The 23,347-nt window shown below is 38.8% G+C and overlaps 2 protein-coding genes across 2 annotated transcripts in view; one reads left to right on the forward strand and one right to left on the reverse strand.

The window, feature by feature from the left end:
- The window catches only part of LOC105465317 (eva-1 homolog A, regulator of programmed cell death), a 180,561-nt gene extending 169,274 nt beyond the window's left edge, over positions 1 to 11,287 (reverse strand). The window contains exons 1-2 of the mRNA XM_071076969.1: positions 11,170 to 11,287; positions 1,569 to 1,643 (exon numbers count right to left, since the gene is read on the reverse strand). The gene's annotated coding sequence lies outside the window, so the exon portion shown is untranslated. The remainder of the gene's footprint in view (positions 1 to 1,568; positions 1,644 to 11,169) is intronic.
- On the forward strand, positions 10,886 to 19,211 carry LOC105465322 (mitochondrial ribosomal protein L19). The gene is made up of 6 exons (XM_011713731.2): positions 10,886 to 10,999; positions 11,191 to 11,308; positions 15,606 to 15,724; positions 15,993 to 16,127; positions 18,208 to 18,389; positions 18,530 to 19,211. Exons 1-6 carry the CDS (start codon positions 10,897 to 10,899, stop codon positions 18,749 to 18,751), a joined length of 879 nt encoding a protein of 292 aa, XP_011712033.1. The 5' UTR covers positions 10,886 to 10,896; the 3' UTR covers positions 18,752 to 19,211.
- The last annotated feature ends 4,136 nt before the right edge of the window (positions 19,212 to 23,347 follow it).

The following is a 23,347-nucleotide window of genomic DNA, read 5'->3' on the forward strand; positions in this document are numbered from 1 at the left end:
TGGGAAATGAGATCACTTGGACTCTGGAAGGGGGACATCACACACCATGGCCTATTATGGGGAGCGGGGAGGGGGGAGAGATGGCATTGGGAGTTATACCTGATGTAAATGATGAATTGATGGGTGCTGATGAGTTGATGGGTGCAGCACACCAACATGGCACAAGTATACATATGTAACAAACCTGCACGTTACGCACATGTACCCTAGTACTTAAAGTATAATCATAAAAAAAATTAAAAAAAAAGAATTGTAGACTTTATCAAGTAAAATTTTATGAAGTTTACCCCAAGAGCCAATTGCAAGCAATTATCAAGAAATATAATTGATATTTCCCCGGATAAGTTCGTAGGAGAGGATGTACAAATTGTGACATTGGGAATAGAACTTTGTGATTAATAACTATTTGAAGTCTAAAAACTCCATCTAAACAATAATGAATTGATACTATTACTCAGCCCTCTCCTCTGTACAGATAGAAGCTGCAGGACTCTGTGGGGTGGGCCTTGGCCGCACCTCTAAAGGGAATGCCTTTCTACTGTGAAATAACATTCTAAATGCATTTCAATACCAAGATTTGTAGGTTAAGCCCTAGTGCATGTCTTGACTAGGGGCTTTATCATTCCCAGAAATGGGTGATTTTGCCCTTGGTTGCTTATATTTATAGATGTAATAAAGTAAGTAAATATGTTATTTATGATTTTATCATAATTTATATCACCATAACTATCATAAAAATGATATATAGATCCAGTTAATTATTAATTCTGTCATAATTTTTTGTATTATTGAATTGCCACATTTGGGTTAGTCATTCCCATTATAATGAACACTGGTTTTTTTCCCCCAAGATTTTGTTGAACAATTGAATGAACACTTCTGGCATGACTGTCATCCACTAGAACATTTCAGAGCTTGCGATGAGTTTATATTTACTGTGAATAAGAGGTAGAGCAGCTGGGTTAAAATGTTATAATTTATGTCTCCTCCGCTTGACATCGTCAATCTTTCAATATTTTTTCCAGTCAATGGTGTAATTTCTTAATATTAATCATTTATCTCTTCTACAATTTGAAAGAAATGTTTCCAAGTTGATCACTGGTGTTTTATGTACTTATTTAATTTATTTTTTGAGACAGGGTCTTGCTTTGTCCTCCAGGCTGGAGTGCAGTGGTGCAATCTCGGCTCACTGAAACCTCCGTCTCCCAGGTTCAAGCGATTCTCCTGCCTCACTCAGCCTCTCGAGTAGCTGGGACTACAGGCATGTGCCACCATGCCTGGGTAATCTCTGTATTTTTGGTAGAAACGAGGTTTTGCCATGTTGGTCAGGCTGGTCTCAAACTCCTTATCTCATATGATCCACCCACCTTGGCCTCCCAAAGTGCTGGGATTTACAGGCATGAGCCACTGCACTTGGCAATCACTAGTGTTTAAAATTTGTTTATGATATCTGTTTTTCATCTAGAAGATTTCAGTGGTAAGGGGGTCAAACTTATCAATCTCTCTCTTCATGGCTTTGGGGTTTTTTCATTCTATTTAAAAAGGCATTACAATTTATTTTTACTTACAATGTCTTGCATGTTTTTTTCTCATAGTTATGTCTTCATTCCATCCATAAGTTTTCATTTTTCAAAATTCGATTTCTAGAATAGATAATTATAAGGTTCATAGTCAAACAATACAAAAATGCATACAGTGAAAGTGCTAGCTCCAACCTTGTTTCTTCTTTTTCTAAGCCTTTTCTATCCTAGGGAAGGTAAGTTCTTTCATTTGTGGGATATATATATAAATCTTATATATATGATATTATTCTTATATATATATTCTTATATATATATGATATTCTTCCAGAAGTTCTTTACACATATCAAGTAAATAGAAATATAAGATACTGATTTTCCAAAATTGTGAAGTATGGATAAATTCATATTTTTTTCCACCAGATATCTAATTGTCTGAACATCGTTTTTCCATCCTTTCCACATTTATTTTATTTATTGTTATTATTATTTGAGACAGAGTCTCGCTCTGTCACCCAGGGTAGAGTGCAGTGGCACGGTCTCAGCTCACTGCAACCTCTACCTCCCCAATTCAAGTGATTCTGTGCCTCAGCCTCCCAAAGTTCTGGGATTACAGGTGTGTGCCACCACGCCCAGCCAATTTTTGTATTTTTAGTGGAGATGAATTTTCGTCATGTTGGCCAGACTGATCTTAAACTCCTGGCCTCAAGTGACCCAAAGGCCTCAGCCTCCCAAAGTGCTAGGATTACAAGCATGGGCCACTGCACCTGGCCTCCACACTGATTTTAAGTGCCAGTTTACTCACATCATAAATTCTCATACACATGTGTAACTGTTTTAAATTGGTTTTTTAAAATTTTTATTCCTACTTTGTCCTTCCTGTGTCAATAACATTTTTTCTTGTTCCTTTTTTCCAGGTTTGCTCCTCCATGAAGCAATGGAACAGACTATGTTTCCAGGCTAGATATTTACTTAGTTACAACCCTGTAGAACTCAGCCCCATTCACACTTTTAAACTCAGATCAGATCATCAGATTACATCACCAGCTCCCACTCCCCTGACCCCCATATTCCCACTGTGGTCTATGCCTCTCTCTCCCTATTTAGCAGGTAATGTTGTCATTGTTTGACAGTCTTTCCTTTACACTATAGCATCCTATTATGAAGACACTAGGATTATCAACTTTGTATCTCCAGGATCTAGCCCAGTGCCTGGCACATGGTAGGTGAACAATAAAACTTGTTAAATAAAATAGAAGGCTGACTGACCAGATGAATAAATGAATGAATGAAAGAGTGATTGAGAAATATCTGCTCTACCTTCTCTTGCCATCCTAGACTGTCTCTTCTCACATTTTACTTCCATCACCATCATGGTCTTCCCCACCATCCCTCTCTCCTATACTTGCCATCAGTGTGTGATGAATTATCCACAAGAATGGGCTGTATTTCCAACAAGGCCTACATCCATTTCTGACTAGGGCTCAAAGTCCAAATCTGTGTAAAAATCCTAGTCAGCTCAAGATATTCACCAAGCAAAAAAGGAAATAAATATTTCTTACTAAGTTGAGGATGGCTGGAGAGAATTAGCTCACAAATACTAAGAATATTTTAGTATTACACATGTAATTTAAAAATATAAAAGGCTAGCAAATATGAAGTGCTATGGCGTTGTTGTTTAATAGTCATTGCAATGAAACATTGGCTAGCTTGTAGAAAAAATATTATACTTTCGTACATTTGAATATGAAAATGATTTTGTGGCAGGCAGCTTGTAAGATGGCCTCCAATAATCCCCACCTCCTTGTATTTCTGGCTTTGGGGTGCATTTCACTTGAGTGTAAGCCGGACCTAGTGACTTGTTTCTAATGAACAGAATCACGGTAACAGTGATGGCACGTTGCTTCTGAGATTAGGTAACAAAAAGACTGTGACTTCTGTCTTGTTCACCTTCTTGTTCCATTGTTGGCTCACTCCGAGGGAAGCCAGGTACCTGTTATGAGCTGCTGTATGGAAAGGTTCATACAGCAAGGAACCAATGTCCCCAGCCAATAGCCAGCAAGGCTGCTTCTAGTCACAGAATGAGCTGGCAAGCAGATCTTCCCTTAGTTGAGCCTTGAGTTGACTATAGCCCCAGCCAACCTCTTGATTGCAGCATTGTGAAAGACCTGGTGTCAAAATCACTCAACTAAGCTACTTCTGGATTTCTCACCCACAGAACCATACAACAATAAATGTTTGTTGTTTTAAGCTGTTAAATTTAGAAGCAACTTATTAAATAGTTATAGATAGTGAATAAAGGAGTGTATGTGTAGTGGGGGTGAGCTTATGAGGCAATACGAAGTTCCTTCATCCAGGCAAAATATATACTTCAAGGCTTCACAGATAATATTGACTTTGGAGAATCTGTCATGGCCCTGGGTCTGACTTTTGATTTTGAAAGCCCAGAACCTGATTTTCAGCACAGCATGAAATAGATACATCATTTAGGGCAGACTTACATGAACCAAACTTATGAAATTGATATGACAAAACTAAATGCTAGTTTATTAACTTATAAGTGAACAAAAAATAATATGCTGACCAGAATACCAGAACATTCATGTCTTTGTGACTACCACTTTCTCTCCTTGAAGGCAAAATTTAATGTCAAATATGGAAGGGATTGCTTGATGAACACGGAACAAAGGGAGTTTAATACAGGTTTCAAGTGTTTATTGGCAACAAGCTAAGTCTCCTATTAGGGATTATTTCATCCATGGAATCAGACAACTTGACAACTGTTGTCTACAACTTCCTTCATTTATGTCTGCCCCAGGATGAACTCATCAGTGGGCCTGGAAATTCCCCAAATTACTTGTCTAAGGCTCTTTCCTTTTCTGGCTGGGCACTGGCTAACTTTTCATGTTGTAACTGGTTTTCCAGACTACCATTATGACTAATCCCTCTTTGGAATGAGAGATTTCTTCTTCTTTCTTCTTCTTTTTCTTTTTCTTTCCTCCTCCTCCTCTTCCTCCTCCTTCCTTTCCTCACTCCCTCCCTCCCTTCTTTGGAATAAGAGACTTCTTTCTTTTTTTCCTCCCCCACCCCTCCTCCTCCCCCCCTTCTTTGGAATGAGAGATTTCTTCTTCTTCCTTCTTTTTTCTTCTTTCTTTCCTCCTCCTCCTCCTCCTCCTCCTCCTCCTCCTCCTCCTCCTCCTCCTCCTCCTCCTCCTCCTCCTCCTCCTCCTCCTCCTCCATTCAGCAGCTAGCAAGGCACAGCGGCTCACAGGTGTAATCCCAACACTTTGGGAAGCCTAGGCAGGTGAATCACTTGAACCTAAAAGTTTAAGACTAGCCTGGGGAACAAGATGAAACTTTGCCTCTACTAAAAATGCAAGAATTAGCCAGGTGTAATGGTGTGCATCTGTAATCCCAGCTACTTGGGAGGCTGAGGTACAAGAATCATTTGAACCCAGGAGGTGGAGGCTGCAGTGAGCCAAGATCGTGCCATTGCACTCCAACCTGGGCAACGGAGCAATACTCTGTCTCCCCACACAAAAATAAAATAACATAAAAAATAAAAATTAAAAAAAATCAGTGGCTAGATGTGTGGGTTTGTTACATGGATATATTGGGTGATGCTGAGGTTTGGGCTTCTATTAATCCCATCACCCAAATAGTAAACATAGTACCCAATAGATACTTTTTCAGCCCTTATCCCCCTCACACCCTCCCCACTCTTGGAATACTCAGTGTCTATTGTTCCCATCTTTATGTCCCTGAGTACCCATTTAGCTCCCTCTTAGAAGTGATAACATTCAGTATTTGGTTTTCTGTTTCAGTGTTAATTCACTGAGGATAATGGCCCCTGGTTGCATCTATGTACCTGAAAAGGACATGATATCATTCTTTTTATGGCTATGTAGTATTCCATGGCATATATGTACATTTCTTTATCCGATCCACCATTGGTGGGCACCTGGTTTGATTCCATGTCTTTGCTATTGTGAAGAATGCTGCAATGAACATATGAGTGCATACGGCTTTTTGGTAGAATGATTTTTATTTTTGTATGTATGTATGTATGTATGTATGTATGTATGTATTTATTTATTTATTTAGAGATAGAGTCTCACTCTGTCATCCAGGCTGGAGTGCAGTGGCGCAATCTCGGCTCACTGCAAGCTCTGCCTCCCAGGTTCACGCCATTCTCCTGCCTCAGCCTCCCAAGTAGCTGGGACTACAGACGCCCGCCACCGCGCCCGGTTAATTTTTTTATTTTTAGTAGAGACGGGGTTTCACCGTGTTATCCAGGATGGTCTCGATCTCCTGACCTCGTGATCCACCTGCCTCGGCCTCCCAAAGTGCTGGGATTACAGGCGTGATCCGCTGTGCCCTGCCAGTAGAAGTAATGGAATTCCTCGGTCAAACGGTAATTCCATTTTTAGTTATTTTAAATCTCCAGACTACTTTCCACAGGGGCTTAACTAATTTATTAACCAACACTGTGTAAATGTTTCCTTTTCTTCACAGTCTTGCCAACATCTGTTATTTTTTTACTTTTTAATAATGGCCATTCTGACTGGTGCGAAAATGGTTTCTCATTTGGCTTTGATTTGTCTGATGGTTAGTAATGTTGAGCTTTCTTTTTATATGTTTGTTGGCTGCTTATAGGTCTTCTTTTGAGACATGTCTGTTCATGCCCTTTCCCCACTTTTTAAGGGTGTTTTTTTTCTTGTTCAATTATGTAAATTTCTTATGGATTCTGAATATGAATTAAACATTTTTCAGATGCATAGTTTACAAATATTTTCTCCCATTCTGTAAGATGTCTGTTTACTCTGTTGATAGTTTATTTTGCTGTGCAGAAGCTCTTTATTTAGATCTCAATTGTCAATTTTTGTTTTTTGCTGCATTTGCTTTTTAGACTTAATCATAAATTCTATGTCTAGGCGAATGTCCAGAAGAGTACACCCTAGGCTTTATTCTAGGATTTTTGTAGTTTGAGGTCGTACATGTAAGTTTTTAACCCATTTGGAGTTAATTTTTGTATGTGGTGAGAGGTAGCAGTCTAGTCTCATTCTTCAGCATATAGTCAGCCAGTTTTCCCAGCACAATTTATTGAATACGATGCCATCTCCCCACTGCTAATTTTTGTAGACTCTGTTAAAGATTAGTTGGTTGTAGGTATGTGGCTTTATTTGTTGATTCTCTATTGTGTTCCATTGGTCTATTTGTTTCTTTTTGTACCAGTGCCATACTGTTTTGGAGACTGTAGCCTTGTAGTACAGTGTAAAGTCAGATCATGTCATTCCTCCTGCTTTACTCTTTTTGCTCAGGATTTCTTTGGCTATTTGGACTCTTTCTTGTTTCCATATGAATTTTAGAATTGTTTTTTTCTCCTGACAGTAATTTAATAGTAATGTTGTTGAATATGTAAATTACTTTGGGCAGTATGGACATTTTAGTGACATTGATTCTTCCAATCCATGAGCATGGAATGTTTTTCCATTTGTTTGTGTTATCTATAATTTATTTCAGCAGTGTTTTGTAGTTCTTGTTGTAGAGATTTCATCTCCTTGGTTAGATGTATTCCCAGGTATTTTATGTTTTTGGTGGCTATTGTAAATGGGACTGCATTCTTGATTTGGTTCTCAGCTTGAATATTGTTGGTGTATAGACTAGACATACTACAGATTTTTGCATATTAATTTTGGATCCTGAAACTTTACTGAAGTTGTTTATCAGGTCTAGGAGTCTTTTGGTAGCACCTTTAGGGTTTTCTAGGTATAGGAGATTCTTTTTTTGGAAATTAGTCTATTTAACAGATGAATCAGATTATAGTTTTCTCTTGCTGGCATCTTTAAAGTAAGTTTTACAAAAAGCTTTTTTTTTTTTTTTTTTCAATTAGGTGAAGGATATGTTAATTAGCTCAACCGTGGTAATCATTTCACATTGCATACATATATCAAATCACGATGTTGTACACCTTAAATATATACAAATTTTATCTTCAATCATGTCTCAATGAAGTTGGAAAAAAATAACTTATTATGATCTATATATTTATCCCCAAACTTTATGCATTATCTCAATTTAATCCTTATACCAACTCAATGAGGTAGGTATACCTCTATCCTATTACTCATGAAGAAGCAAAAGCAGAGATGGGAACCTCTCTCAAAGACTCACAGCTAGTACATTACAGAAATTTTTTTTTACTGACTCTACCTCAAAAATAGATGGAGATATAGAAAAACAAATAACACTTTCTATTTCTATTGCCTCTACCTCGATTGTTCCCAAATTGGAACAACTATCAGAATCACCTGGAGGATCTGTTAAAGCACAGATCACTGGGTTCTGTGCCCAAAGTTTTAAATTCAGTAAGTCTGGGGGTGGGGCCTGAGAATTTGTATTTTTAACATGTTCCCTGGTTGTGCTGACGTTGCTAGTCAAGGCTCTTATTAGGGATGATTTTAAGATGACTTTAAGAACCATTTTTTTTTTTTTTCTGTTCCAGGTTAGCACCTCTCTCTTTTGGAATATTACAATAATTTCCTGCTTCTCATCCGTTTTCTAAAGTACAATCAGAGTGATCTACCTAATTTTACTTAGAAATATTTATTGGGTGCCAGATATTCTACTAGAGGATGTAATAATGAGCAAAACAGACAAAGATCCTGATGTCACAATAACCTGAAGCAGCCAGTTTGCCTGGAATACTTTCTTCCCTTGGCTGAACATTATATAATGATGTTCATGATCTCCTTTCCATGGGTGTAAAACACAGAAGTAAATAATTAAAGTTCTATTCCTGTAATCAGCTCACAAAAAGGTTGAGCCAGCTCTGTGCTCTTTGATTTTGCTCTATGAAGTTGTTTGGTGGAATAATTTAAACTCCAGCTTGTTCTCCACATTAAGATAAGGTCAAAATGGCCTGATGGATGTTGGGTGAGCAAGAATATAGGAGAAAATTAAATAAGATTCTTTAGGTTCATTCTTCCAGTTTTGTAAAACTCTACACAACTATTCCTTCAACTGTAGAAGTGGGGAGGGCAGCAGGCATGGCTTGGCAATGTCTAGTAAATTCTGCCGTCCTCCTGTGAAAGTCTGTCTTTTATTTTTCTGCCCCTGCCCATAGCACCAATCCTAGCAAGAGTGAAGGCCAAGTGTTCTGGGCATGGTTAATACAGAAAAATCTTCACCACTGCCAGTCATGATTATCTTTGCCTCTCCTCCCTTTTACTCTTAACAGTTTGAAGTCTACTTTTCTGGGTAGGTAGAAGAGCCAAAATATTGCTCATCTGAAATATTGGTTGTGTGATTCCTTGTCATTTATAGAATAAATTCTTGTTCTAATCGAATAAGCTAGAGTTAAAATACAAGGCCCTGTCTTTCTTCACAGCACCCTGAGTTCTGTGCTCAAAACATGGCCCTGTTCCTCAGGCTGATGTAACAGCTCATGTTTTTCAGGATGCCAAGCTGGAGTATGGGGGCCAAGCTGCAGAGGTTGATTGCTTTTTTGAGCATTTGATTTCTGTCAAAAGTAAACAGTAAGGCTTTAAACTGGGGAAACCCAAGAACAGGGTATTCATTTCTGTGCCATCTTTTTTGGTTGCTGTGTCAAGGACTGGAGGTAACTACAGGAAGGAAGACTAATGAGAAGGCTGTTGCAGGGATCTCCAGGGATCCTGAGGGGAAAAAATGGTGACCTAGACTGGTAATATGGATGCAAAGATGAGAAGGTACATGGATTCCTGAAATATTTGATGGTGCCAGGCATACTTTTTGGAACTTCATCCAAGGGGAGATAGGGAAGAATCAAGGTTGGCACTGAAATTTTTGGCTTAGGCAAGAGAGTGGATGCTGAAGTCATTCCCTGAGATAGCCAATACTGGGAAGGAAGTCTGGAGGTGAACAAGATGAACTCAGTATGGATATGCTGAATTTGAGGTAAATTTGGGACATTAATACAACTGAAATGACTAATATGTAGTTAAATAATCACATTACTCTAAGTGTTCAATCCTTATACTGTGTCACCATTGCTAACAAATTCCAAATTTCTTTTTTTGTGTGTTTGTTTCTCTTTTTCTTTCCTTTTTTTTTATTTTTCTTTTTTTTTTTGAGATGGAGTTTCACTCTTGTTGCCCAGGCTGGAATACAAAGGCACAATCTCAGCTCACTGCAACCGCTGCCTCCTGGGTTCAAGAGATTCTCCTGCCTTAGTCTCCCAAGTAGCTGGGATTACAGGAGCCTGCCACCAAACTAGGATACATTTTTTTTTATTTTTAGTAGAAACGGGGTTTCACCATGTTGGCCAGGCTAGTCTCAAACTCCTGACCTCAGGCGATCTGCCCACCTTGGCCTCCCAAAATGCTGGGGTTAAAGGCGTGAGCCACCGTGCCTGGCTATGTTTGTTTTGCAGAGGTAAGTTCTCACTATGTTGCCCAGGCTGGTTTCCAACTCATGGACTCAAGGGATCCTCCTGCCTCGGTTTCCCAAAGTGCTGGGATTACAGGCATACCTGGCCACGCCCAGTCATTTTCCAAATTTCTTAACAAGACTTTTCAGCTTTGCTTCTCCCACCTATCCATACCCACTGTTGTCCAGCCCAAATTCATTTGGGTTCCTCAAAGGGTTTAGGCTTTCTGTAGTCTCAAGGATTATGGGCCAGCAGTTCTGTCAGGAACTGTTCTATTCTCCTTTCTGTGCATTCAACAAAGAATTCATAAAATCAGCTGGGCGTGATGGTGCAAGACTGTAGTCTCAGCTACTCTGGAGGCTAAGGTGAGAGGACAGCCTGAGCTCAGGAGTTGGAGGCTGCAGAGCCATAATCCCGCCACTGCACTCCATCCAGCCTGGGCAACAGAAAAAGACCTTGTCTCAGAAAAACAAAACAAAACAAAATAAAAACAAAGAGTGAAGGCCCAGGTAGGTTCTAGGTGCTGGGATAAAACAGTGAGAAAAAAGAAGACTTTCTCCCTTCCCTTGCCTCATTATAGTATAATAGCAGATTTAAATACTAATCTAATAATTACACAAGAAAGAAAGAATTGCAAATGAGATCAGAGCTGCCAACAAAGGCATCTAGTGGGAATGAAGGCCTACAACGGGATTTTCACATAGCGAGAGCTTGCCTGAGAAGATAGAGTTGATCCAGAGAGGTAGGAAAGAGCTTTCTAGGCCGGGAGAACACCCCTGTGGAGGGGTGTAACTTAGCTCCTTATGGGGAACTAGAGAAATTTGCTCTTTTCCCAAGACATCAGGAAAGGAGCAGGGGGAGAGACTTATCTATTTTGTCCCACAGCAGCCGCCATCTAGTGGCACGCAGCTACAACCTCGTCGCGCTGATTACTGGGAGTTGTAGTCTTGACGTAAGCTAGCTGGCATGGCGTCCTGCATTGCAGCGGGGCACGGGGCTGCAATGGGCCTAGGTCGGAGTTTCCAAGCCGCCAGGACTTTGTTCCCCGCGCCGGCCTCTTTCGCCTGCAGTAAGAGGAGCGGGACTTGCGAGCTGGGGCGCGTTAGGGGCCCAGGGTCAGGATGGGGGAGGCGAGCCTGGAGATGAGAGGCAACCCCAGAGTTGGTCCTCCGTGGGACACCGGGTTGGGGGAGATTGCGGGGCTCTGCGGGATCTCAGGGCTGGCACTAGAGTCCTGACCTTCGTCGTCCGCTCCCGCAGGGGTCCACGCGGGGCCTGTCCGGCAGCACAGCACTGGGCCTTCCGAGCCCGGCGCGTTCCAGCCGCCGCCGAAGCCGGTCATCATGGACAAGCGCCGCCCGGCGGAACAGGAACGCAGGTGAGGCACTGCCCTGGCGCCAGGCCGGCAACTGGGTTCGGTGCGCGCTTGAGCGCGTTCGCGTTGGAGGTACTGGCTCTAAGGTGGGGGCTGCACCTTCACCTGCACGAGCTGGTGTGTAGGATTCATGAACCCGTGCACCACAGTGTTCTGTCTTCCTCGCTTCTCCCCAAGCCAGCATTGAACTTCTTTGCAGTTTTATTGAGTCAGAACTTCAAGTAAGGATTCCCCATATTTTAAGCTCTTCTGTGGTATATGTCCTATACCAGAGTTTTTCTCTGAGGTACATCCTGTTTATACCTGTTTACGTCCAAGAGCCGTTCTTTTCTCTCAAAAGACCCCAACCCTGGATAGGAATAGATTGGCCAACTTAAAAAATTTGTTGTGGGTTAGGTTGGAAGTTTTGGCAGACAAGGCACAGTAAAAATTGCCTCTAAAGTGTGTCTGAAACTTATCAAAACAGTGTGAATAAAAACTAAAATGAATGGTGGTAATCTTGGAGGTACATGTAAATTTAAAGTACTTAAGATCTGAAAAGAGAGCTTTGTAACAACCTTTTTAAAAAAACAGTTTTCAGAGGAAAAACCTGCTATGATTATAGGCTTCTTGAAAGGACTGTAGGTTGTTGATTGGTTTACCTCTGGGATTTTTTTTTTGTTTCCTAAATTTTTGAGATAGAGTGTGGTTCAGTCACCCAGCCTGGAGTGCAGTGGTGATCTTAGCTCACTGCAGCCTCAAAACTCCTGGGTTCAAGTGATCCTCCCGCCTCAGCCTCCTGAGTAGCTGGAACTACAGGCACCACGCCTGCCCTTTTTATTTTATTTTATTTTATTTTTAACATTTAAAATATTCCACGGATTTAAATAGAAGTAAACTTGGAGTTAGATAACCTAGAAATTCAGAAAATATGTCCTTATAAAACTTTTTTTTTGAAGGTATTAATGGAATATCTCTTAAAGGGTGGCATTTAATAGAATTCACTTAAACAGGAATGTAAATGATATGTTCTGGAGAACAATTTGACAGAATTTAGTAAGTTTAAGTTGTGTATACCTTCTCACTCAGAAAGCACACAACCTAAACTCTTACATGTATGTACAAGGAGACAAGTACAAGAATGAATGTAAGTATTTTTTATAACAAAAATTTAGAGGCAGAATAGATAACCAACAGTAGGTGAATAGGCAAATGCATTCATATGACAGAATATTTATTGTACAGCAGTGAAAAGTGAATGAACTAGAACTAACTTTTAAACATGGAAGATTTTCACAAATATGTGTGGGAAAAAACCTTTAGAATCATTAATGTAGTAGGATGCTATTTTTATGAAGTTTAAAACTATAGGCCAGGTGCAGTGGCTCACACCTGTAATCCCAGCACTTTGGGAGGTCAAGGAGGGCAGATCACGAAGCCAGGTGTTCGAGACCAGCCTGGCCAACATAGTGAAACCCCCGACTCTACTAAAAATACAAAAAAAAAAAAAAAAAAAGCCAGACGTGGTGGCATGCACCTATAATCCCAGCTACTCAGGAGGCTGAGGCAGGAGAACTGCTTTAACCCAGGATGCGGAGGTTGCAGTGAGCTGAGATCGTGCCACTGCACTCCAGCCTGGTTGACAGAGCAAGACTCCGTCTCAGAAAAAACAGAAACAAAACTATACTAAACAATAGTATATGTTGCCCAGACATACATGCATATGTAAAGTAAAAAGAAATTTAAGGGGGACCTTCTGAAACTTCGCCAAACAATCAAACATAACTTTACCAGTAGTGGTACTAGCTGATATTATGTGTCTCCTGATGTGACAGAATAAGTTGTTCACATCATCATCTCTGTGATATTCTTACTAAAATTATTTAACCTTAGTCTAGGCCTGTGGAAACAATCCAGAATCTAGGGATAAGATAGTAGGCCTTGACTGTTCAAAAAAGTTAATGTTATAAAAATACAAAGATGGGGAAAAGTCTTAGTTTGAGAGACTAACGACCAAATATGATGTGTGAAGCTTGATTGTATTTTGAATTGGGCAACAAATAGATGTAAAATACCTTCCCAGGATATTGACATACATTTGAGTATGAACCCTATATTAGACCACGCTTGTCCAACCTGCAGCCCAGGACAGCTTTAAATGTGGCCCAACACAAATTTATAAACTTTCTTAAAACATTATGAGATTTTTTTGTGACTTTTTTTTTTTTTTAAGCTTACCAGCTATTGTTAGTGTCTTTTATGTGTGGCTCAAGATAATTCCTCCGGTGTGTCCCAGGGAAGCCAGAAGATTCGATACCTCTGTATTAGATTATGTTATCAAATTAATGCTAACTTTTATAGGTGTCATAAGGGTATCATGATAATATAGGAGCAAGTCCTTATTCTTAGCATAAGCCTTCTAAATTATTGAGGAATGAAATGCCTTGCTGTTCCATTTTTTTGAGACAGAGCCTTGCTTTTGTCACCCAGGCTGGAGTGCAGTGGCATGATCTTGGCTCTGCAGCCTCCTACTCCTAGGCCCCTCCCTACTCATTCTCCCAAGTGGCTGGGACTACAGGTGCCCGCCACCATGCCTGGCTATTTTTAACATTTTTTTTGTTGGAGAATGAGGTCTCACTATGTTGCCTAGCCTGGTCTGGAACTCCTGGGCTCAAATGATCTACCCTCCTCGGCCTCTCAAGTGTTGGGATAACAGATGTAAGCCACCACACCTTTGTCAAATGGTTCAGAAAAAAATTATATGTATATATAAAGCAAATACAGCAGAATTTTAGCAGTTAGTAAAAGTAGATGAAAGATCTACAGTTGTTCATTGTATTATTTTTTTGGTAGGCTTTAAAATTTTCAAAGTAGAAAATTGAGGAAGAGAAAGAAATTCATGGGAATAATCACCAAATTTAGGATAGTAATTAACTCTACAGAGTAGGAAGGGATACACTGGGGCTTCCACAATATTGATAATTTATTTCTTGAGGTGGGTGGTAGAGACATGAATATTCATTGTACTGTCATTTATACTTTTTATGTAGAGTAAATATTTCTAATGAGCTTAAAATCAGTTAAAGAAGAAAAAAAGGAAGATTATTATTTTTTAAGCAAAAGGATTTCACCTTTATAAGATTTACACAGTTTTTACATAGCTTCATTTCTACAATCACAACAATCCTGAGGTAAACAGGCAGGGTCTAATCATTCTCTTTTTACAGAGGGAGAACCAGCAACTTAGGGAAATCAAAATGGGGACACGAACAGGATTTCTGTGGAAATTTAAGTAAATGAGAATTTATGGTGAATTTTTTATTCTAAAACAAATACCTCATCTTGGCCAAAAATGGGACATTACCCAAGGTCCCCTACTAGGCCAGAGGAGAAAAGCAAGGACTTCCCTCCTACAGAGGCACAAACAAGGCAGACTAGGACCCAGCAGTCGCCTAAGGCCCAAGGGTCTCCAGTTAGGAGAATGTGAAATGCAAGGATGCGGGACTGGCCTAAGGTACAGGAAGAGCAGTAAACAGAAGAAAACAGATGAGGAGGGGGAAAAGCAAGAATTATTAAGCATGGCAGGGAGCAAAGAGCACTACAAAGCCTCAGGATTTCTTCAAGGGATACTGCTGTACCAGGAGGGCAGAAAGATAATAACCACGAGACACCAGGACTACCAATAGGTGTCACAGTTGTCACAACCATCATACTCAAACTGGTCTACAGTCTTGGCCAGCAGATACAGCAAACAAGCCTGCAGATGCCGCAGGCCCTTCAGCACCATCTCCAGGGCCATCTTCTCTGATCAGGAAGATCATTTTAAAAGTCAGTTTATAATTAGTAATTTATATGTTGATGTCTTTTCTGACATAATTTATTGTAGCATGTATAGCTCAGTGTGAGACCTGTAGTAATGGTTATAGGCTTTGGAGACTGACAAACATACCTACATTTAAATCTTGACTTGACAGATTTATAGCTAATGTAGCAATGGGTTAGTTATTTACTTTTTTCAAGCTTCAGTTTCTTGCTCTGTAAAAAGCAGATGACACCAAACCCACATAGTTGCTAGAAGGATTAATTTATGCAATAGATGTTTCACAAAGCTTTTAACAAAATACCAGGTGAGTACTCAGGAATCATTAGCTGTTTTCATGAGCATTAACAATTTTAGAAATAAGATTGACTTTTATTTAGACAGTGAACAATAAAACACGTCAATATCATATTCTTTAATTTCTTTGAAAAGCAGCAATTTTTCTTTTAGCAGCCTTTTAAGTTTACTTTTAATTAATTAATTTATTTGTATTTTTCACAGGTTCTTGAGTCCTGAATTCATTCCTCGAAGGGGAAGAACAGATCCTCTGAAATTTCAAATAGAAAGAAAAGATATGTTAGAAAGGAGAAAAGTACTCCACATCCCAGAGTTCTATGTTGGTCAGTAAGAGCTATATGCTTTTATTATTAGTGATTGCGTGGTTAGTTTCTTAGTGATTGGATGGTTAGTTTTCTTAAAAAACAAAAGAAGATTTTTTTTTACATATCTGGGTTATGCTCATATGAAGTATTTATTCCTAAATTAAAAGATTTAGGAAGTGAAGAAGTTATCTAGCAATGCTATTTGTTTGTCTCTGCATCTTATATAAAGTTTACTTTTCAGCTGAGTGTGCTGGAAAAAAAGTTCACTCCTCTTTTGAATTTGTAGGAAGTATTCTTCGTGTTACTACAGCTGACCCATATGCCAGTGGAAAAATCAGCCAGTTTCTGGGGATTTGCATCCAGAGATCAGGAAGAGGCCTTGGAGCTACTTTTATCCTTAGGAATGTTATCGAAGGACAAGGTAAGTTTTATTTCATCATTTTCATTGTCTAGAAAATGTTATCTCAGGATTCCTTTTTGTTTCTCCATCCTGGGATAAGAAATCTGAAATTTGAAAGTAAAAGGGGACTCTGAGGGAAGATGTGGAGCCTCTGGCTTTAGAATGGATTGAGATTTGATGTTAATGATTAAATATGGTTGATGGACATCTTTCTCTTGAAGGCTTCTTATATTATTGGAGCAACAGTCATTAGAAATAGACTTTGCAAACCATGGCAACATCAAAGGGGGGAATAAATCACTATAAAGCAGTATGGGGATATTCGTTTTAGGAGCAAATAACCCATGAGTAAAACTTTAAGACAAACATATAATGTCTTCATGAATTACTTGCTCCTAAAATGAATATCACTGTCTTATATGACTTGGGAGGAATTTTAAAAAGGCAAAATTGTGTTTGTATACTATGCCTTATAGGCAGAGGAACAAGTAGTAAAACTCTAGCAAGATTATTAATTAAAATGGCAGGAACAGTTAAGTTTATCAAGTTGAATGCTTCATGAAGTTCCAACAACAAGTATTCTTGTTTTCAAAGAAATTGAAAATGTGAAAGCAGTTGCTGTCTGTAATGACCTGGTGGGCTGTGCGTGTAGGAATTCAGCAGGACTTAATTGATTTGTGCCTTAAATCAGGTCAAATACTTGGAGAGGCCTTGTAATAGAAGTAAATGAGCATAGGAGTGAGTTATTTAATTTTCTTTAAGCATTAAGATAGTAATAGTTTCTCCTCTACATGGTTCTAGCCAATCAACTGTGAGATACTGAATTTGAAGTAGTGGACACAGAATACTCCAAAAGGATTAGCTCCCTCTTGCCATTCTCTATAGTATGTCTGACTGTTGTAACCTGCCTCAACCTTCCCCATGACTACTTCCTGCATTAGTGTTTCCTTCTTGTCCAATGGCTTGTATACCATCTTTATAATGATAACTTCCAAATTTATAACTCCAGGACTGACCCTTTTTAAGTTCCAGATTTGCATTTGCAACTATCTGATCAACACTCTATTTGGATGTCTTACCAGCATAAGTTGAAAGCAGAACCCTTTATTTCCCCTTGCATGGTGTTCCATTCACAGTCTTTTCTATTTCCATAAATGGTACCACTGCCTACCCACTTACTTTCACACATGCAGTCAATCAAGTTTTCTTGGCACAATCTCCAAAAAATATATCACAGTTTTGTCTGTTCTTCCCTCTACATTGCTGTCACCCTCATCCATGTCACCATCATCTGCTTGCATTTGTGCAGTCTCTGGTTTACATTTCTGGTGTCTTATTCTGTTTGTGCTGTTATAACAAAATGCTACAGGTCTCTGGTTTACATTTCTGGTGTCTTATTCTGTTTGTGCTGTTATAACCAAATGCTACAGGCTGGGTAATTTAGAAAGAACAAATTTATTTCTCACAGTTCGGGAGGCTGGGAAATCTAAGTTCAAGGTGCTGGCAGGTTTGGTATTTGGTGAGGCCTCCTTCCCTGCATCCAAGATGGTGCCTTGTTGCTGTGTGCTCTGGAAGGGCCAAGCACTGTGCCCTCACATGGTGAAAGGTGAAAGGGAAAAAGCAAAACTAGTTCTCTCTAGCCCTTTAATCCACTAATCCTTAATCAAGGGAGCTTCTAACCAAAGTTGGAACTTAATATTTTACTTCTTTTGCACCATTAATCTTATTACTCTTAACATGGAAGATTGATTTTTCTTCAAGTAATTGGGAGATAAAAACATGACATAGGGAAAAATTCAGACTTTCTCTGATGTTACTACTATGAGAATTAAGAGATATGTGACTCAACATATTTCTAGAAGCCATTTTTTCTTTTTTAGACTATCATTCCAATTCAGACTTTCTCACTTTATATTTAAATGGATTTTAGCTTATTTCTATTTCTTTCAGTAATCTTTATCTTAAACATTTCAAATTAACGGCACATTTGCTACATGCAAAACTTCGTGCTAATTCCTTTATGAAACCCTTTTACTGTAGTATGAAACATGTATAGGAATGTGGACTTAGATTGTAAGAATGTATTTTATTTTCTATTTAGGTGTTGAGATTTGCTTTGAACTTTATAATCCTCGGGTCCACGAGATTGAAGTGGTCAAATTAGAGAAACGGCTGGATGATAGCTTGCTGTACTTACGAGATGCCCTTCCTGAATATAGCACTTTTGATGTGAATATGAAGCCAGTAGCACAAGAGCCTACCCAGAAAGTTCCTGTTAATGAGGTATGGGTTATACATTTGAAACTAGAAGTTCAAGTATAAAATAAGAAAGAATCATCTTAATGAAAACTTCAGAAGAATTTTTGCTTATGCCTATCAGCCTAATTATTCCTTTTTTTTTTTTTTTTTTAAATCTTCCTTAGCTGAAAGTGAAAATGAAGCCTAAGCCCTGGTCTAAACGCTGGGAACGTCCAAATTTTGATATTAAAGGAATCAGATTTGATCTTTGTTTAACTGAAGAGCAAATGGAAGAAGCTCAGAAGTGGAGTCAGCCGTGGCTTGAATTTGATATGATGAGGGAATATGATACTTCAAAAATTGAAGCTGCAATATGGAAGGAAATTGAAGCGTCGAAAAGGTCTTGATTCTGAGAATGAATTTGGTTAGTTGCAGAAGATTATTGGCTCTAAGAGGATATATTTTGAGACCAATTTAATTTCATTTATAAGAACATAGTAATTAAGTGACCTAAACATTCATTGTTTTAATACTTTTTTGTAAAATAAAACTTGTACACCAGTTTATTACTCTAAAAAGAGAATTACACATGCCAAATGGTCCGATGTCCATTTGCTTATTGGAGGTAAAGCTACAATAGAAGTCAGAGCATCACCAGAATTTTCTTTAATGAGCATGGAACCTGAGCAAGGGGAATAGTTGGGGTGATTTTTTTGTAAATTGAGAAACAATTCATAAGCACAATAATGTATGATTTACAGAATAATAAAATAAACATTCATGTACCCACTATCAGGTTAAGAAATTGAACATTTAGTAATAATATCTAAAATGTTCAGAAATAAAACATTTAATAAGATCTCAGAAGATTCTGGTGTATCTGCAATTGTATCTCTTTCCGTTTTAAATGTAAACATCATCTTGACTTGTTAATCTGAAAGGAGCTGGGCACATTCCTCAGCCCCGGGCTCAAAACTCCCTGAGCCTAGCACAAACACATCCCATCCTCCCATCCCACCACCATATATCTCTCAAACTCCCTGAGCCCAGTATAAACACCACCTGGAAAGTCTCCGATAAGGAGACAGCCGTTCAAGGTTACTGAAAGCGCAGGAGCCAAAAGAATTTCTTTGTTCCCCTACAACTTTTGGGCTATAAAAAGCAAACGCTCGCATTGTTCGGGGCCCTCTTGTGTACTGTGTAAAGGAGGGACCAGGTTCGAACTTGTAGTAAAGATCCTTGCCGCTTGGCTTTGACTCTGGACTCTGGTGGTCTTCTTTGGGGAACAAACAGTCTGGGCATAACAAATCATTCCTTTGCATTTCTTTTAGTTTACTGCCTACATATATTCTTCAACAATATATTTAATTTTGAAAAACCTGTTAGCAAGTATAAAAGGGCAGTATTACTATTATTGCATGAAGGCTTCAAGGGAAACGTTACAGTCTTTGGGTCACAGTCTGGCTTCAGCTCCCCCTGAGAGTTTAAAAGGCCAATTTTGCAAGTTCATGGCTAAGGTTATGAGTGAGTTCTGCTAAACAGAAGGCTCACTACAGGGTATCTGGCAGGATTATACTGGGTAACTGGATGTCGCGGAAATGTGGTTAGAAGAAGAAAACTTTTTTGATGCTCACAGCATGATGAATCAAAGTCTACATCTTAGGATTAGGTCAAAACAATACCTTTGGTATATGATATGAGTGTTGTTGCTGATCCATGCAGCATGGATTGGAAAGCTGGGGTATAATCACACATGCTTAAGAAAAGCATGTAATTTGGTCCATACTCACCTGGGTATACTGTTGCTCAGGTTAAAAGGTACAGTACTATCCTAAATCTTGAAGGCAACTCTCAACCTGTCCATTACCTTCATTCCATCATTACCTTCAGATCTGCCCTCTAGTTCCTAGCTATCTTGGGACTAACTTCTTTCCTGTGCTCAGCTGTTTTCTGGATTCCATATTTTCCATTTTATTGAGTACTAATTTGTTTTGCTGGAGCACATCCTTTGGTAGCTTCTAGAGGAAGTTTAAGTGGAAGTAAAATTTTTCAGACCTTGCATGTCTCATGTTTGATTGATACTTTATATGTTTAGGTAGGAGGTAATTTTCCTTCAGAACTTTAAAAATATTGTTGCTCCATTTTCTTTGTTTCCCTCGTTGTATGGAGAAATCCAATGCCATTTTGATTTCTGTTTCTCATAAATTTAATGATGATGTGCCTTGGTGTGGGTCTGTATTTATGCATTGTATTGGGTTTTAGGTGAACCCTTCCAAGGTAGTAACTCACTTCTGTCAGTTCTGGGAAACACTTAGCATTGGTTGATGATTTATTCTCTGCGGCTTTGTTCTCCAAACTATTTTTTGGATGCTGGATATCCAGCACTGGGTATCTATTTCCTTACCTCCCTCCCTTGACCCCAGTCTCTTTGTGTTTTAGCTCTTTAGCTCGATCTTCCAACTCTTTGCTATTGTATTTAAAAATCTTAAAGATCCCTTCTTGATTTGTAAAAGTTCCTTTTCTTATAACCAAAAAGCCTTTATCTATGGATTTGCTCATAGATAAAGGGTATTCAATATAGTGTTTGTATTTTTTTTTCATTTAAAATTGTTTGCACATCTATTTCCTCCAAATTTCTTTCTGTATTTATTTATTTATTTATTTTTGTCTGTATTTCAGGCTTTTCCAGGATATCTGGTAATCTTTGGCTGTCTTATGGTTGAATGAGGGACTAAAAAGCTTCAAAGCCTTGGGATTGTGGCAAGGGGTTGTCTTTAGGGTTATCTGAATGGGCTTTTTTGGGAGTCCCCTCCTCCACATGAATATTTTGGTTTTGTCAGATTTCCTAGAATAGAGGCTTCCAATCTCCTTCCTGGAGGGGTCTGTCCAGGAAGGAGATTGTCTAGGGGTCTGTCTGTCATGCAGCAGCTTTCAGCTACTTCCTTGATCTTTTTCACTTATGATTATATAGTCATGTTACTACTGTCAACAGGTAATAGATATCCTATCCTTCACTTGTTTAGATTATTTGCTGAGATAACCTCTCAAAAGAACCTCTCAAAGTAAAAGGTTAACAAGAGGCTCTATCTTATATTTTTCTTCTCTTTATCTTGTTAGAAGATAGGTATTAAAACCTGTTCTTTTTCTGTCTTGATAAACACACTTGAATATTGGTAGAATGGTAGATGGGTGTATTTTAGGATCTAAAGCTCTGCAAATGTATGATCAGCTTGTAAGTACAGGTGCTCAAAAACATGTATCCAATCATGCTTTTTACTCTGTAGGAGTATCTTTAAAATTCTTGTGAATTTTCCCCCAGAAGTAAAGCAAATCTTCCCCCAGAAATAAAATTAAACATGCATAATCTAAAGCTTTTTTTATTGTGGTAGGATATATATAATATAATTTGCCATTGTAAACATTTTAAATTTACAAGTCAGAGGCATTAATTACATTCACAATGTTGTGAAATTATTACTACTATTTCCAAAATTTTCTCATCACCCCAAACTGAAACTGTGTAACTATTAAGCAATAACCTCATTCCTGTATCTCTCCCAGCCCCAGGTAACCTCACCTGCTTCTTTTTATCTTTGAGACAAGGTCTCATTCTGTCACTTAGGTAAGAGTGCAGTGGTGTGATCATAGCTCATTGCAGCCTCAAAATTCTGGGCTCAAGCAGTTCTCCCACCTCAGCCTCCTTGAGTAGCTAGGATTACAGGCACATGTTCACTGCACCTGGCTGATTTTGTTTTTTGCAGAGATGTGGTGTTGCTATGTTTCCCATGCTGGTCTTGAGCTCCTGGCCTCAAGCAGTCCTTAAGATTCATCCATGTTGTGGCATGTATCAGAATTTCATTTGTTTTTATGACTAATATTCCACTGTATGTGTACACATTTTGTTTATCTTCTGATGAACACTGGGATATTTCTACCTTTTGGCTATTGTGAATAATGCTGCAATAAACATTGACATAAGTATATATTTGATTGCCTGTTTCTAAGTTCTCTTGGGTATACATCTTGAGTGGAATTGCTAGATAATGTCATCTTTTATTTCTCTTGTGATTTCTTCTTTGATCCACTGGTTGAGTGTGTTAATTTCTACATGTTTATGAATTTCCCACTATTTTTTGTTATTGATTTCCAAGTTCATTCCATTGTGATTAGAGAAGATACTTAGTATGATTTTAATGTTTTTAAGTTTGAGAATTGGTGTGTGGCCTAATAGATGGTCTGTCCTGGAGAATGTTCCTCGTACACTTGAGCAAAATGTGTATCATGCTATTGTTGACTGTAGTGTTCTATATGTCTCTTAGGTCAAGGTGGTTTATAATGTGTTAAAGTTCTCTTTTTTTAAAAAAATGTTTGCACAGAGTATCTTTTTTTGTTGTTGTTGTTGAGATGGAGTCTCCCTTTGTCACCCAGGCTGGAGTGCAGTGGCACAATCTCGGCTTACTGCAAGCTCGAACTCCCAGGTTCACACCATTCTCCTGCCTCAGCCTCTCGAGTAGCTGGGACTACAGGTGCCCGCCACCATGCCCGGCTAAATTTTTTAAAATATTTTTTTAGTAGAGACGGGGTTTCACTGTGTTAGCCAGGATGGTCTCAATCTCCTGACCTCACGATCCACCCGCCTCGGCCTCCCAAAGTGCTGGGATTATAGGCGTGAGCCATCGTGCCTGGCCCAGAGTATCTTTATCTATGTGTTCCATGTACTTGTGTCTTTGGATCTGTAGTATTCTCTTGTAGACAGTATATCACTATCTTGTTTTGTTTTTTTTTTGTCCATTCTGCCAATTTCTGCCTTTTGATTGGAAAATTTAATCCATTTACATTTAAAGTAATTAAGGAAGGACTTTCTTCTACCATTTAACACTTTTTCTATATGTCAGATACGTTTTTGGCCCCTCATTTCCTCTTTATGGCCTTCTTTTCTGTTTTTTTGTAGTGAACTAATCTAATTCTCTTCTCACTCCATTTTGTGTATATTTGTTAGATAT

The sequence above is a fragment of the Macaca nemestrina genome, chromosome 13, assembly GCF_043159975.1.
Source record: "Macaca nemestrina isolate mMacNem1 chromosome 13, mMacNem.hap1, whole genome shotgun sequence".
Classification (NCBI taxonomy): domain Eukaryota; kingdom Metazoa; phylum Chordata; class Mammalia; order Primates; family Cercopithecidae; genus Macaca; species Macaca nemestrina.

What these genes read in the sequence shown, in the direction of transcription:
- LOC105465322 (XM_011713731.2), top strand. Translation starts at nt 10,897, where the DNA reads ATGGCGTCCTGCATTGCAGCGGGGCACGGGGCTGCAATGGGCCTAGGT. An exon ending in GAATGTTATCGAAGGACAAG is followed by an intron (nt 16,128 to 18,207) that starts GTAAGTTTTATT and finishes TTTTCTATTTAG; the next exon opens with GTGTTGAGATTTGCTTTGAA. An exon ending in AGAAAGTTCCTGTTAATGAG is followed by an intron (nt 18,390 to 18,529) that starts GTATGGGTTATA and finishes AATCTTCCTTAG; the next exon opens with CTGAAAGTGAAAATGAAGCC.